Source organism: Serinus canaria, chromosome 1A, assembly GCF_022539315.1.
Source record: "Serinus canaria isolate serCan28SL12 chromosome 1A, serCan2020, whole genome shotgun sequence".
Taxonomy (NCBI): Eukaryota; Metazoa; Chordata; class Aves; order Passeriformes; family Fringillidae; genus Serinus; species Serinus canaria.
The window spans coordinates 26,566,584-26,583,606 of NC_066314.1; the positions used below are offsets into that span (position 1 = coordinate 26,566,584).

Below are 17,023 nucleotides of genomic sequence, written 5' to 3' on the forward strand. Positions count from 1 at the left end.
CATCCTTGCATTTTTGATTTGTCTCTTTGTCCTATTACATGTCTGAAATTGTTCAAAATGCACGTGGATGTGACAGATGGGGACATGGTTTAATGTTGAACAGTGATCTAATGGTTGGAGTAAACTGTCTTATAGGTCTTTGTCAGTCTAAAAGGTCTTTAGTTCTATGATTCTATGGTTATTACTTCCAAATAGAAAACTGACAAGTTTAGAAGTCTAACTTTTACTGAAGTTTTAAAGATTTAGATTTTTTTGAGCCTGCAGTGCTGTTTCTCAGGGTATATTTTGTGGCATTGTTCTCCATTTTTTCAGAGTTGTTACAGATTTTGAAATCTTAGCTGTTTAAAATACAGCAAAATAAAGATGGCCTAAGGAGAAAAAAAGAAGGGAAAATCTGTGGGGATGTTCCTAAACCAAAGTGAACCTATGACCAGGAGCTACTTGAATTTAGCTGTTTGGGTAGACTTTACATTCTCTGGGAAAGCTGAGAATGCCTTGTTAGGGTGTGATGGTTTCGCTCCAGCCAGCAACCCAGCTCCACACAGCTGCTCATCCCCTCCTCCACCAGCAGAAGCTGGGAGAGACTCAGGAGGGTAAAAGACAGAACAGTTGTTGATTGAGATAGAGATGGTTTAACAGCAAAAGCAAAAGCCATGCACACAAGCAGAGCCAAGCAAGGAATTAATTAATGCTTCCCTCTGCCATCTCAGGGAGAGCAGGGCCCCATCACATGTAATGGTGACTTGGAAACTCAACCACCATCATTCCAAACCTTCCCTTCTTCCTACTTTCCCCAACTTTACATACCAAAGATGATGTCATATGGTCTGGAATATACCTTTGGTCAGGAGGAGGACCTGTCCTGGCTGTGTCTCCTTCCAACATCTCAGGCATCCCCAGTCTCCTTGCCAGTAGCAGAGGCTGTACAAAAAACCAGAAAAGCCTTGAGTCGCTGTAAACCTGCTCAGAAGTACCAAAAACATTTCTATTTTATCAAGCCTGCGTTCAGCACAAGTCCAAAACACAGTCTAGTACCAGCCAAGGTGAGGAGAATTAACACTACCCCCTCCAAATCCAGCACATAGGATCACACCATTATTTGGACTTACCTTCTCTTGAGATCCAAACTGAATAGCTGTCATTTCCATAAAAATTTTGATGTGCTCCACTGTATGCTACATGTATACAGACTCTTGTACAGTCTGAATACTACTTTTCCCGTTTTCATGATGTGTTTTAGAACCAGAGGATGTGATATTATTGTAAGACTTCATACTAATAAAGGTGGTTTATCCAAGCCTATTAGGACAAAATGAGCAAGATTGTTGTAAGTACCACTTCAGATAGCACTATCAGTCTTAGGCTTATCTTTTCCTTATGCAGTGCCAAAACTAATCAGTTTCCATACAACTAACATACTCACAACAAGCAGACACTGAGGAAATACCCTTTTAGCACAGTAACAGTGTCAAAACAGTATTATTAATTCAAAACTTACTTTGCAGATAAAATTGCTGTGTTAATGAAGTGACTTCTTAGTTGTTCAACTTAATATTCAAAGATTTAAAAATAGTTTAAACAGCTCAGCTTAGGCACAATAATACAGATTCAATTCAATATAGTGGCTATTTTTGCCACAGCAAAAACAACATAAAGGTCATAATGTAAACATAGCTCCCTACTATTTAATTGCTGGCATCTCTGTGATGGAAAGGGAACACATTCCTCAAAGAATTGATGTCTATAAAGTACTGATTTTTTTATAGTTAAGACAGTGTTTCAAGGGAATAAACTTATTTTCTTATGTAAAGGGAGAAAATAATGTCTTTAAGTGAAGTGATTAATTAATAGATTATCTCAGTATTTCACTGTTACAAGAGAAAGTGTAGCCTTTTAGTTCACTCCTCTGAGTTCATTCATATCTAACCTTGATGAGGGTAAATCCATTAGCAAGGGCAGGTTATTCTCTGCAAACAATTCTGTTCTTCCTCAGTGAAATTCATGGCTGCTGTGGTAAGTACAGAATAATAATAGGCAATGGAAAAAAGTTATTATGGTTGTTTGCAGAAGTCAAGCATCAAGGTGCTTTTAAAGTGAACCTTTAAGTTATTATAAAAGAAGTCCTATAGCATCAGTGTAATTTGTTATTTATCAAAGACTTCCATCATCCAACAATATCTGTTTTTCCTTCTTAACTCTAGTCATGTTGTAAATCATGTTTATAGGAAGGAGATTTCTTTATTAGTTTCAAGGCAGATGATGGTCAGTAGAAATAATCCTCTGGGTAAAATTATTCCCAACCTCAGTTTAAAACATGTTCTGATTCATTTGTTATATTCTCAGTTTGTTTGCAGATCTCCTGCTGACATCAGTAACAAGCATGTACTGAGAAAAACATAGAGCTTTGAAAATGAGATGCTATTTGTGTTTGGAAAGAGTATTCTAACATTTTTTTCTCTGTACTAATGCTGTCACATTTTATATGCAGCTGTGGGATTTGCTGTGGTTTTATATTTTGGCACCAGCCTGTAATGTCTGTGCTATCATGCTGTATGCTCAGGGAAAAAACCCAACGTGGTAACATTACAATTGCAGCCCATTTTATGGGCTAATTAAGATAAAGGATGTTGTGAATTCCATAAATATCAACCAAACTGCACAAAAGTGTGTCAAGACATGAAAAAATGTTGCTCAATGCTATTGAAAAAGAGTTGTCACTTAGCAGCCTGTCCTTTCCTTAAATGTAGGAAAAAGAACTGCTGCATATCTGGGAAAAAAGTGGTCCCTGCAAGGGATCAAGCAAGTGAAATATAATACTAGACTTCAATTCAGTGATCCACTTCAGATTCTTTTAGATATCATGGGTTATTAAATAACCAAATTATATTCAAGTAATTCAGCACCTGCTTCATCAAGCTACAGAATATGGAATTAGAAATATACCACTTCAGCTTCAATGATTTGATTATGTAGTAGAGAGAGACTGGTGAATATATATTAATCCTATGAAATTAAATCAAGAAAATTAGCTGAAGATATTCCTAGGGGCCTATTTGGTGTCTGTTTGCATGAAATGCTGAATTACCTGCTTACTAAAATCACTTTTTTTTATTTCAAATGAGAAATGGAATGGAACTGAGTTTACATAGGAATTTAAGCAGCAAAGTACAGGTTCAAACCAGAAATCCATTTAATTCCTGGCTCTTCCAACAGCCAATACCAGATCATTGAAATATAAGAATAAAGCAAGTATACATTTTTTTCCTTCAGTGATTCCTAATTTGGAGTATAACAACTACACTTTTTGTTTATGTGCAATTACCTGTGTTGGACTTTGCTCCCATCATTATTTTTTGAACAAATTTTCTATTTTTTTTCTGGTTACTTCTGTATCCTGTATAATGTATGCAAGTATGATGTAATGCTGTACGTACTGAAAAGCATTTCCTTTTTATTGGCTAAAAAATTCTATAGGATAATATCATAGATGTTTCCTTGTTCTTATGAGAGATAATGACATAATAGTCAAGTAAAGCCTGTGCATTTTTTAATCCATGCCATTGCTAATTCTGTTGCCATTATAACCATTATAACACTGTTGTCTGTTTAGGAGTCAGAATTATTTAATCTTTTCACAGACACAGGCATTCCAATATTTCTAACTAAGATTTTGCCCTGTTTATAAACTTCTGTTGGTGCTGAATGCTTATTACATGCTATTTTCTCTACAAGTCTAAACAAATAATTTAAGATGCAGAAGTTTATGCTGCAGGCTTTTCAAATTAACTGAGATTAACTCCATACAAAATGACTTAATTTCACTGTTAAGTATGGACTGTTTTATCTCAGCCTGAAATTGTGCCTGTTCTAGTCTTAGTCTAGCTATTTTCATACCATACATGAAAAGGATCTTGTTTATAATTTACTTACGATTTTCTAAGCAATTCTGTTTTCTATACTATGTTATCTCTGATTCATTTATAAGCAATATCAGAATTGAATTTTATTTTGATTTATTGAAGTAAAATCTTAGTGAAGTAAAATTACTGAAATAAACAATATTAAATAACGTGGTAAAACATGTTTGCAAAACATATTAATCAGGTTTAAGTAGTCCTAGCACTTCAAAAGTTTTTGATCTGTAGAGAAATACATTTTCATCCTCAAGGAAATCTCTACAATTTACAGTAACTTTCATTTTTGGTTGAAGACAAAATGGAGTTTTGAAGGAGAGTGATAAATAGTAAACACTATATGTTTAGAAAAGCCACCATCCTGTAGTTAGTACACAGGGCTCAAATCCAAGACACAGATTCTGTTGAACTTATTCAAAATAGATACTTAAAATTTGTTCTCTGGACCTAGAATAATTAATAACCAAAAAGCTTTATGTGGATTATAGAATGCCTTACATATTTTGAGCAACTTTTTTTCTTGAAAATGAAAAAAAAACATTCCTAGTTCTGTATTACAGATAGTGCATTTCAGCAAGCTGTTTTGAGTTCCAAAATATGTTTTATCAAAAAAGAAAAAGAAATTGTTACTAAAGACATTTTCTTCTCCTCTCATTACAAGCATGAGAGAGTACCCACTCTTCTGCTTTGTATTCTCCCACTGCTCTAACAAATCATCACATGCTTTGTATTTTTCACATAGTGATTTATTTGCATTACCTATTAACAGCTCTGGTTTATATTTTGGTTCCAGGTTTCTCTTGGACTCCTACATGCCCGAGCCACTCATATTCTCTGGCCCCCCCAGCGCTGGCAGAAGTTGCAGCCGATGCTTCCTCCGGAGCGCAAACCTCTCCGCCGAGAGCAGGAGTGATCTGAGCCTTCAGGCAGGAAACCACTGACAGGGAGCTCAACCAGAAAGAGTTCCAGTGGTTGTACATCACCTGTAAGAGCTTTGCCAGGTGCTCTGACATCAGCGTCATCTCAACAAATACACGTGACATCTAAATGTTACAATGCCACCAGAAATTCTTTGTGTTTCTTTTGTTTGTTCTATCGTTTGGTGGGTTTTAAAAATTTCCAACATTAGGGCATTGTATATTAATTCAGTTTGAAATCATTGGTTTTAGAAGAACTGAATGTTCATTTTTTTTCTGGAAACAGTAACAGGCTTGGCTTATGTCTGTACCCGTGCATCTCTGGACAAGAAACTATTAAAACCTTCAATAAATTATTTTGATTTTTACATTCACCTTATTTCTTTTGTAACTGCCTGGAAATTATTAATATTGATTGCATGTGAAAAAGAAAAATCACCCAAAACATACATACTTTGGATCGTCCTTTCATTACTAGTAATGAGGAATCAGTACTTCTGTTGGTGAAAAGTTTTTATTGCAGCTTAATTCTATTATTAAACTGAGTCCCTATTATTTATTTCTATTTTCTTTTTCTAGATAAAAATAGGGGTTTTTATATAAATATTTCCTGTTTATCTTTCTAAATTAGATATTCAGTCAAATTATACAAATGATATTACATTATCTGAAGGCAGTGTTTAATTCTTTTTTCTAGTAGAGTAAATCTTCGTTAATACTGATTGCCACATTTCTCTGAAACTATGTAATTAGAAAAGAAATTTGTGATTAATATTCTAGTATATAGTTAATATTATAAATATACTCTGTGAATAGGCAGTAAAGCTGCACACATTATATGTGAAAAGAACTTAGAAACTTACACATTTTCAATGACAAATCAATGTGAGCCAGCCTTTGTTCATATTTATTGAATTTTGCTTCACATAGGTTAGTACTAAAAAAAAATTAACAAACCACACAAAAGATCTTTAAATATTTTCAGCTAAAAACATGCAATTATCAGAACTTCAGGCAAGATTAATGTAAGTCTACAGCTCTTTGAACACACACATCTGCCTGTGAGTTAGCTGGAGCATTTAAGAAGTTAGACACTTATTACTGTCTAACTTCTTAAATGCTCCAGCTCTGTAGACTCTCTGAATACTTTATGTGTGAGGATCTTTCTTTGTTCAAAAAGGTATTCTACAGGTCTCTGAAGTCTCTTAGTTAAACTAATGCAGTTTGTTTGGATGTTATTGTGGTAAATTCAGAATTATTCAGGGACAGAAGGAGAATCCAGGGAACTACATGCCTGTGAGCCTGCCCTTGTGCTGGGGAGCATTATGGAGAAGAATACCTTGACTGTGATCACATGGCCAACCAGGGGGTCAGGCTCAGCCAGCATGGGTTTAGGAACAGAGGTTCTGTTTGACCAACCTGATCTCATTTTATGACCAGGTGACCTTCCTAGTGGATGAAAGAAAAATTGTGGATATTTACATGGACTTCAGTAAAATCTTTGACACTGTCTCTCACAGCATTCTCATGGGCAAGCTGGCAGCCCACAGCTTGGACAAGTGCTCTCTTCACTGGGTTAAAGATTTTATTCTTCTGTCTATATTTTTCCATACTTGATCTTCCCCAAACTATCCCCATTTCATTGACCTTGATCCCCTAAACACCTGAGAATTCTTGTGCAGTACTGAAATGCTCTGCCCTGCACTCCACAGCAAAAGCTGTACCCATGGGCAAGTCTGCCAGGCAACCCAGCCAGCCTCCCCTCTGTTTCCTGGTGTTAGCTGTACCCTCTGGGGTGGGTCCAGGGGCCTCAGTGCTCCTTCACAAATGTAAGGTGGGACTTTCACAGTTTGATGAGTCCTGTAACAGACATAAAGGAGTTAAATCGTGGTCTAATTTGGGTTCCTACAGCTTCCATTGTTCTTTTGGACTCCTTTGTCTGTGTGAAGACCGGCTCATTATCACATAACTTATACAGGCTATGAAAGTTTCAACATCCGAAGTATTCAATTGTGACATGCCTCAAGGAATATTTATTCATCTATATTTGCATACATATATTTATAAATATTCATGCATTTATATGGAGTTGTATGTAGGATATACATGATGAAATGATGGAATAGAGAATATGCCTGTTAAGTCTGGAGATGATTGTAAAGATTTGGAGAATGGCATTAGAGCACAGTGATCTGAATTTGATAATGATGATCAGAGACTTTGGTGCAATAATTACCCATCTACCTGCTGGATTATGTTAAAAGAAAATTTGGATATTATCGTGGATTGTAGTTGAGCATGAGGCAACAATATGCTGAACAAAGAAAATACTTTGTAAAGAGCAGTACAGGCTGTAAACATAGCAAACAATATTCCTTCTACATTCATGTAGGGTATAATTTTAGGTACCAAATACACACACAAAAAAAAAAAAAAAAAAAAGGAAGACAATTGGAATATTAATATAAAAATAATAAAAATAGAGAAGAACCAAAAAATATCACCTTCGAGAAATGTTGGAAGGACTTGGGTTTATCATTTAGTCTTCAGAGTCTGAGACAGTCTTCAAAATGATGAAATATTGCTGTGAAGTGCAAGACAATCATTGGTTTTCCAAGTTCATCATGTGTGGGAGCAGAACTAATAAACTTATAATGTGACATCTGGACTGTTAGATTAGACATAAAGAAATATTTTAATTATAAAAAATAATGAAACACTTGAATAGATTTTTTTTATTGTAAGACTTTAATTTTTTTATCAGGCCTGTTAGAGACAGAAGGATGGATGGACTAGACTTGAGGTCCACATCAGCTATTTTATACTTTCTCTGATTAGGTCTTCTGTACATGGTAAACCTGGTGGTGCCTTTGATGCTGGGCAGGCAGTTGCATCAATATCTAATTCCTTTAGACTGATAACTATAAGTCTTTAGATTAGATTCTTTAGCCTAACAGTATTACAGTACTATTACATACCATTTTCCTCTAATAAATATTTAAGGAACCAGTTTCCTGTAAAAGAAGCTATTTTCTTCATACTGTCATCATATTAATGTGCATGACATTTTACATTATCATGTAGGTTGGTGAATAGAAATAGCTTAATGAAATCATAACAGATAATTCAGTATCCAAAGCATGAAGGGCAAACCTTTCCTTTCAAAGCAGAAAGGACAAAGATTGGCATACATGAGCACATATTTAAAGGTGTTGTTATTTAATTTATACATTTTGTTTTCAAACTTCAAATGTGAAACACATAATGAGAAGCCTGTTCTGGAAGTAATGAAATCAGTAACAAAATTCTCCTGGACATCATGATTAGTTTTCTATGGCTTCCTCACAGGCCTTCTGGTATTTGGCGCTGGCTTATATCTGTAATGCAATAACATATGATTTGATGGGAGTTAAATAAGAATGAGCTCAAGTAAGGAGTAGGACACTAAGAAATGAAAGTATGACAGGATACTTTAAAGCTTGAGTTTTTTTGGTTTTTTTTTTGATGTTTTAGACATCCCAGAAATACCTTCCTACGACCCAAGAGAGGGAGACTAGACTGATAGACTGCACTCGTAGAGCAGGGAGAAAGATCAGGAATTGGTACCCTTGCAGACATGTACAAGTAGCCCTGCAAGAGTGACAGCAAGGCTGTGTTTCTCAGCAGCACAGCCTCACACAGGAAACCAAAACACCAACTGAGAAAGTGGAAAGCTGGTGCAAGTAAAGAATAATCATCTAATGAATAAGGATCTTCAATTAGGTTGTCAGGATTTCCCATGACAAGGGAACATCATAGCATAGAAGATGTGCTGAGCTTCACTTCTTCCATCTATTCATCCTTTAGGATAACATACCTAGATGATGCAGCATGAATACTGGCAATCTGTCATTGCATGCACAAAGCCCTAGCTGTTCCATTCTGAAGCAATTGCAAAATGGATAATTTAGTGCAGAACTATCCAAGGAGGAAAAGGTAAAGCCAAGAAAATAGATTGTGCTTTAGTACAGTTTACACTGCCTGGATCCTCAAGTATCAACACTGATGAAATAAAACATCAGACATTACAAGCACTACTAAGACAGATGAGCTCAAAGTACCACAGTATAGTCAAGTGATGACAGACATGAGCTCTTCCTATGCCGAATTTCATTTTTCCATATCTTTTCCACTCCTTTAGATTTGTTTACCATGCAAATCAGACAGAGCTCTGAACAATTCCAGCATATTACAAGTAAGCCAGCTGTCAGAAGTATCCTTCTGTAGCCTTATGGCTCATGTGTCTAGCAGCTGATGAACCTGCATGCTCTTGTGTGACTTTGGTTATCCTTTGGTATTTTACTGTAATGTGGAATAATTCTCTCACTTTGGAATATTTTAATATCACTACGATTATGATCAAGAGAATTATTACTTTCTTCCTTTCCGTGTCAACATGGTCTATTTTTACCATGGTCTATTTAGCATCTTATCCAAGATCATAAGAAACATAGGATAGATTTGGAAAAAAATCCCAGAATTTCCTAGATAACAGTCCACCTGTTTATTGTCTGTCATTTACTGTCAGTCATTACCTTGCACAGTTAGTGAAAAAATGTAAAATTTGTGATATAAAATACAGATCTTAATGAATTTAAAAGATCAGTGAAAACCAAAATTCTGAGTAGACAGCTTAGCCTTCCAGAATTGTATGGTGAGAGGAAAAGATGAGTCTTTAGAGCTCAAGTTTCCTGCAGCATTATAGGCCCATAGAATATACAACGTGGCCATAATAGTGGCAAATATCTTAAGATATGTCCTTCCAAAAATGCCCAGTTTCACTCCAAACCACTGGATTTGTGTAAATAGCATGTAGCAGTCCTTTCTTACCATCCTATAGAAGCTACACTTTTGTGCAAAAATAAATTGAAGTTATTGAAAGAAACTAGAGGACAAAGGGTGCAAGAAATCCTATGGCAGTGGCCTAAGGGATAGACTGGGAATCCCAGAGGTAACAGAGCTAAGTTCTCATCACTACATCTGCCCTCCTTTTCAGTAACTTCTTTGTGAATTAAATGCTCAGACTATTAAATCTGGTACCACAACTACAAATTTAATTTCAGCTAGTGTTTTACAGTTTTTTTTAATTAAAAAAAATGTTGTGCATCCTATTGTGGAAGTTTTAACAGTACAGCTTATGACCCTGAATGCTGTGGGGTTATTTGTTTAGTTTTTAGTTTGTGAAATAAAAGATAAACTAGAAGTTGATTTATGCAACTGCACCTCAAGAGACTTTTAAGCAGAACAATACACAGAAAAGATTGCCAATGCTTAAACTATGTCATCATCCAAATATTTTCTTGATTGAAATTCATTAATTGTGTTATTGGACATGGGGTTCACCTTTGGAAGATTTAGTAGTTAACATCCCAAAGGTGTAGAGTATTTTAAAATGCAGCAGGTATATCTGAACAGCAGGTTACTCCAAACATACTGTGAGGAAAGGTTTAATTTAAAAAAATATTTAATTTGTGCTAACTTATTGAAATTATATTAACCCACCATATTATGTACTATTTTCCTCTTCCATCCCACTCACAAATGTCTCAGCATTTTATTTAACATCTAACCTTTTCTCATATCCTCCTATTAAATGTCAAAATTGAATTTTACATCCTTTGGGAGCTAAACATACCATACCCATAATTTTTCTTACACACATTTCAATTAATAAATGAAACGTAGAACAGAAATCTTTTTTAGCAATCCCCACAGTTTAATCTATTTGATTACAAGTATTAATCACACAAATGATCCTGTTTTCTGTAGGACTTGATTGCCTCAGGATCTAAGATCAGGCTATAGTACTTAACTTTCTAACCTGCTTTTGATGAGCCTGTAATTAAAGAAATGCATTTCCTTTATTCTCCTTTCTTCCCTCATTATGAATGGATGGTTTCTAAATCTGACATGAAATATCTTAAGGGTTTAGATAAGTAGTCCATTTGTCCAGTAACCTATTCCTGACAGAGGTTAGTAAGTTATACTTCCTGTAATGAAGAGTTTGGAATAACCTGCCAAAAGGGAAATTATGTTTCAGCCCCAGGCAGTTAGTGTTATGCCCTGGGGCATGAAAGTTTAAATTTCTTATCTTATACCCTTTCTAACCTAACTGAACATTCCACTGTCTATATAAATGTTTAGTGCTCTCTTTAACACCAGCACCTGAAAAGTCTGTTTGTAAACAGAAAACATTTGAGTAAAGTCTGAAAGTTTTTTCTTTAACTTCTGTTTACTTGTGTTATCCCCTGTGTTAAATTGGGAGCAATTATTGTTCTTGGCATTGTAACCACATGACAATGGGAGCAACTAAATTTCAAAATCAATTATATAAGCAAGTGAAATCTTTTTATAATATGGGCTAAACACAGTCAAACCTAGCAAGTTCAACAAAAATAGGGGGATTTGTTCTCTTTCTACAGTTAGTTAAACTTATTTGGGTCACTGACCAGCACAATTCCAAATCTTACATTGAGTCTTCAATAACCAGATGCCAAAAGTGAAAGTACCTGTTCTTCAGTGGTTTACTTTTTTAATAATTTTGAAAATCAGGTGGTTTTCATTTTAAGTCATCTGAAATAAAAAGCCTGACTTGCAAAATCCACAGTCACTACTGAAAATCAGTGCAAGGTCACGAGAGTAAATTTGAATATATTTGCTCTTTTGATAACTGACTAAAAAGAAGAAAATTTCTTCCTCCACCTTTTCTGTATTGATAACCTGTATTTTAAACAGACCCTTCTCAGTAACAAGACAGAACAAAATTTTTAAAGACACAGAAAACCTCTGATAGGATTTTCTAAAAACACTTAAAACACTTTATGGCACAAGTAGATACATAGCCTTGATTGAAAGGTAATGGAACTTTTAATGCTAAATAACTTTGTGATAATTTCATAGAATGATTTAGTCATCTAACAGTCAACACCAGTTCCTTCAGCTTATCATGTAGGTGTGGTGAGTCTCATCTCTGTTGCATATTTGTTTCTCTCTCTTTGTCTCTCTTTCTCACACACACCACGCATACCCATGACACTTAATCCTGTAGATGTCTAAAGAATGAAAAGCTGTGTTCAGAAAAAGTTTCAAGTGCTACAATACTTTTTAATTAATTAGCATCTTCAATACGAATACCCAGTGTCCCTATTTAGCAGAAGAAGCACTAGCTATGGAAGAATGAGGTTTTCAAAGTGCACTGAATAGGGTGATGTCCAAATTGTCCAGAGGTTAGCTAGAATCTAAGATTGCATTGGTCCTAGTTAATTAAAACTGCCTGGGAAGAGTCTTAGGAAAATTAGTACTTTTTCAAAAAGCAATGAAGGGTTGGAAGTAGTTCTCAATTCAGGTGACATTTAATTTCTCTTCTGATGACACAAATTAAATCATGAAAACTGGCAGGGAAAGAGTTTGTAGAAGTGTGCCAGGAAGCAGAAGTGTCATGAGGGTAGCTACTGTTATGAGTGATTCATCTAAGTTTATTTGGAATACACAGTTCCAATAATTCAATCACCTATTTGGAAGGAAAGAAATATGGCAATTGGATCAGCAAATACTTTTCAATAACTTAAAGCTTTTGAACTTCTTGCACTCATATTTATCTTCCACTTGTTTTATTTTAGTAATCTTTCTGTTAGTGTTTTTTTTTTCTAGTCCATAATTCTTACTTTCAGGCTATTGGTCAGTTTGATCATCATAAACTTTCCCTCTCACTGGCAAAGGTGAAGATTCCTCTATTTTTAAAATTTTTATTCTCACTTTTCCTAGTTTTCATTTTCTTGCTTAGCTACTCACCTAGAGTATTTCCTTTTCATATGTGCTCCTTTTCTTCATAGCCTTGGAAACATTTATTTTGATTTTTCCAAGGACTCTATTATGGTATTCAACTTTGTAGAAATAATAATTACCCATAATATAATAAAGTATAATAAAATATAATAAAAATGTAAAAATGTAAAACATAACATAACAACATAACATAACAATCCTCAACAAAATAAAAATATTAACCATTGTTTCATTATTTTCTTCTCACAATATTTTTGAATACTGCATTTTGAAATTTAATTCTTGTGTATCAATGTAATAAAACATAATTATCGAGCTACATGATGTAGCTAAACTGACATTCTTCATCTCAGTACTGATGTGCCATAAAAGAAAATGCTGTAAAGTTGAAATCCATATGGTGCATGCAACAAATCAAGCTGATATTTAAAGCACAGTTGGAACATAATGGGATAAAAGGCCATTGGTGAACACCTTGCTTAAACAAGGTGGTCCTTGTCTTCAAGCGTATCTACTATTTCAGCTCAAGATTCCTTGTCTTTTTTTTTATATGTTACTATTTCTTGCCTTTACCTGTACAAAATGATTCAGAAAAGTGCAACAGGTTTGGTTGCTTTTCCTAAAGGCAAGTTATCCTGTTTGATAGATCTTGCTTTTCACAGTTGGAATAAGATACTTACCAGTTGGAATGTCACAAAGTCATTTAAATTCTAAGAGAAAGAGAACAGGGTGGTCAGAAATGCAGAGTTTGTAACAGCGGCTGGGTCAAAAGCAAAACATTCTCTGGATGTGGTTAAATAGGACATTGACCTGTAAGTCAGTCTATAAACATATTGTTGATATATAGAACATGCCAAAGACTTGAACTCTAACAAGAAGTTTGAATTAACTGAAGAGTCAGCTGGGTACATTTTTTGAGGAAGGAATTAATTGGAGGGCAGACTGAGACACAGGTTAAGAGAGGTCTTGTATGGATTGGTTTGATTTTTTTCTACATGAAAATAAATTAAGTTAAAAACCCCAACCTGAACGATAAAAAGATTTAAGACTTGGTGTATAACAGGGTTTCATGCCTTATGTATTCCTATGCTGTGGTTCTAATCAATCTCAGTTTTACTGACAGAGTTGTAAATGCCTCTAAAGCAAATCAGATACTGTAGGTAGAATGGAAATTGTTCAATGTGACCAAGTAGTTTCTTTGAAAAATATCTATCCTTGGGCTACTAGGGCTCAAAATCAATGCTCAATGCTCTATTATGCATGGCAGACAATATTGAGTGGCATATAAAAAATATTCAGGATGTTAACTTCCTTTGTCACTAGAATGTCACTGGGTTGTCAAAATGAATAAATGAAAATGTATGTATTTAGTATAAAAACCTCCCTATGGAGAAATGATATCTGCTATATTAAAAATTTGTATTCCTGTATGAATTAATGTAGTTTAATAAAGAAATAATAAATTAAATATTCATATATGGAATAAATATTTTATGAGTTAAGAATTCTAATGAAAAATAATAATTGAAATTTAAAAAAAAATATTCATTGTGATTATGTCCATAAAATAAGCTTACAGGAGGGAAAAAAAATCACTAAATTAGTGATATGCAATTATTTGTAGGTAAAAACTCATGAGAAGGGTTATGTTCAAGAGGCCACTCTCTGTGGGCCTTTCTGACAAACACACTGATAAGAAAGATTTCTTATATAGTAGCCCAGAGAAGGGGAATTGGAGCTTAATGAACAAGCAATATATCTTGTTCTGGAGGACATTTTTGGTGTCTGAATTCCTATTTGTATGTGTGTAACCACTGGTCTTTTTACAAGAAAATTGAGTTCTTGTAAGTAGGATTACACAAATTTCTGGACAGAAGACGCTGTATGATCAGTAAAAGACTTTGCACCATACTTTGATTGCTGGCTAAACTCTGTTCCCAAGTCATAATTTACTCACTGAGGCTAAGTCAGATAGAAATGTTCTGCTTTGATTTCTGAAAGAGGATTACTTGAGTGCTGTTTCTTTCCATTCCTGTTCCAGGACTTGTATAAAATTGTTACACATGAAAAACACCAAAACCCTGTCAGTGTTTTTTCTTTATTGAGAATTTGACCTGCAAGATGTTGAACATCTGTTACTAGTGTTTATCTGGGATTTAGTGTTGGATGGTGAGTTAATATAAGAATAGACAAGTGCAATTAAATATAAAATGTAGGGAAGATTAAGAAACATAAGCAAATTGCTTGTGTATTACTGCTTCTATTTTCCTGCACCTCTGCTATATAGCACTTTGACTATCATTGGTCAGATAAAACTGTAATGATAAGTATATATAATTTATATACTATATACCATTTATATATATATATATAAAGTTTTCTTGCCAAGTATGTGTGCCAGAGCTCCTGTTTCCTCCTACAGTGTGCCACTTTACCTGTCTCCTTATACTGACAAGACTGCCCTATGGTACTGCTTTTAGAAACAGAACTATAAGCTTGTAACTTTTCATATTTTTGCATTAATCATGCTGAACTCTTTACTCCAATATGAGATTAAAATGGGAAAAAAACCTCAGTTATTAATAACATATTTATTTTAAAGTGAAATGTATTTTTAATCAGCTTTCTGAAAGCACTTCATGATACAATGATGTTTCATTTAGAACACAAAAATATAATTCCACACTATCACTGACTTTTTTCCCTTATGCACGGGAAGAAAAACACATTATGTTGAGAATGGGATTAAAGCATTAAGGTGATTTCACTCTGAACATTTTTTCATCCTATTTCAGCAAGAAATTATTCTTTTATTTCTAGTGCTTGAATTCCATAGGATAAAGCTCAATCAGAAACATATAATCATTGGAGACAGAAGGCTTGCAAACAATACCTTTTGCAAATATCCCTTTACTTTAGAGGAAATATGAATACTGACCTTGTAGCTTTTACTCTCTCTATATATATATCTGATTAGATTTTTCTCCCAATGCAAATATGGTAGATTATTGGCACTGCACACTATAGGATAGATGACTCAAGTCTGAGGGCTGTGTAACTCTCAACCAAGGATCTTAACTCTATGTGCACACCAGGTCGTTACACATTTTGAAACACTGGTAGCAAAATAAAGTCACTGTTTTCACAGAAATTAAACTGGACTAGTTTGGAATGACTGAACAGATAACCCCTCTGTCCATTCCTTGGCCTTGCCAAAAAACGTCCAATCTGGCTGGTTAGCTCATGAAAGAGGAAGATTATCAGTTCCAGATGAATGATAGAATTCAGCAGCTGTTGGAATGGTGCATGCCAACTCTGTTAAATTGTTTTCTTAGTGAAATTGCGGAGGTGAAAAAAATGTAGAAGTTAACATGCATTCCATTCAGACTATGCCATGACTGTCTGGTTTTGCTACCTGGATCTTGAGGTAAGACAAATTTTTGACCTGATCTTTCATAATCCTGCTAAAATGGGATTCTAGGAATTGCTCTGCTTTGTGAACAGTTGTTTTTTCTGCCCTGATTAGTAAATTAGCAATATCCAGTGCCGTTATATGAGAACGAAGGTTTTGTCTCAGCAAAGATACTTGCTGAAATATTTTGTGCTTTTTCAAATAAGTTAAACTAAATTCATAATGGCCCTAGCAGTGTGAGTGATGCCATATTGATGGACAAATTTAATGTCAGTTATCAGCAAGTGTTATTCCATACACTTGAAAGCTGTAAATGCAAAAAAAGTCTGCAGATATCCCGTTGACCACTGATCGCCTTTCTACAGAGCACAGTGACCTCCCAGTCTACGGAAAAAGCCCAAGACCCAGAAATTGTGCATCCCACAGGTCAGGCTAACTTTGTAAAAGTCCCCCATAATGTCCACTGATAATATGTGATACAGGCTGCCAACAAGTTTTGTTATCTTGGTAATGAAATGTGGTGATTGCTGATGGTATCACAAAGTGTATCAACTTGGCTGGCAACATTTTGGTAAATTATGCTTCTAGCCACTGAGTTCAAAATTGGTTTTTGAATGGGAATATTATACTGCTGTTGTCATAGTTCTATGGCTTCAAGATTTGGACAAATTGCTATGTAAACGCATCATTCATTTTCACCTATGCTGTTTTCAGCAAATTCCTGATGTCAAGTGGCAAAATAAATAGAACTGAAACTCTGCAGTTTGTAAAAGCTTTGACATTGACACTCTAATCATATCTCAGATGAGAAAGCAATGTCATGGAGTTCGTGTGCCTGAGGGAAGCATCCCATTGTTTTGATAGAAAGACAAAGATGCAGAACTGGGTGGCTGAAACATTGGGAAGATTATCTCAAGGATAATCTTAAAGTATGTGAAGTAAACATGTCCAAAGAC

The 17,023-nt window shown here is 34.8% G+C and overlaps 1 protein-coding gene across 1 annotated transcript in view; it reads left to right on the plus strand.

Moving 5' to 3' along the window:
* The window catches only part of IMMP2L (inner mitochondrial membrane peptidase subunit 2), a 405,652-nt gene extending 400,262 nt beyond the window's left edge, over positions 1 to 5,390 (plus strand). The window contains exon 6 of the mRNA XM_030238542.2: positions 4,708 to 5,390. Within this exon, the coding sequence (XP_030094402.1) occupies positions 4,708 to 4,827 (120 nt within the window). The 3' untranslated portion in view covers positions 4,828 to 5,390. The remainder of the gene's footprint in view (positions 1 to 4,707) is intronic.
* Positions 5,391 to 17,023: the final 11,633 nt, after the last annotated feature.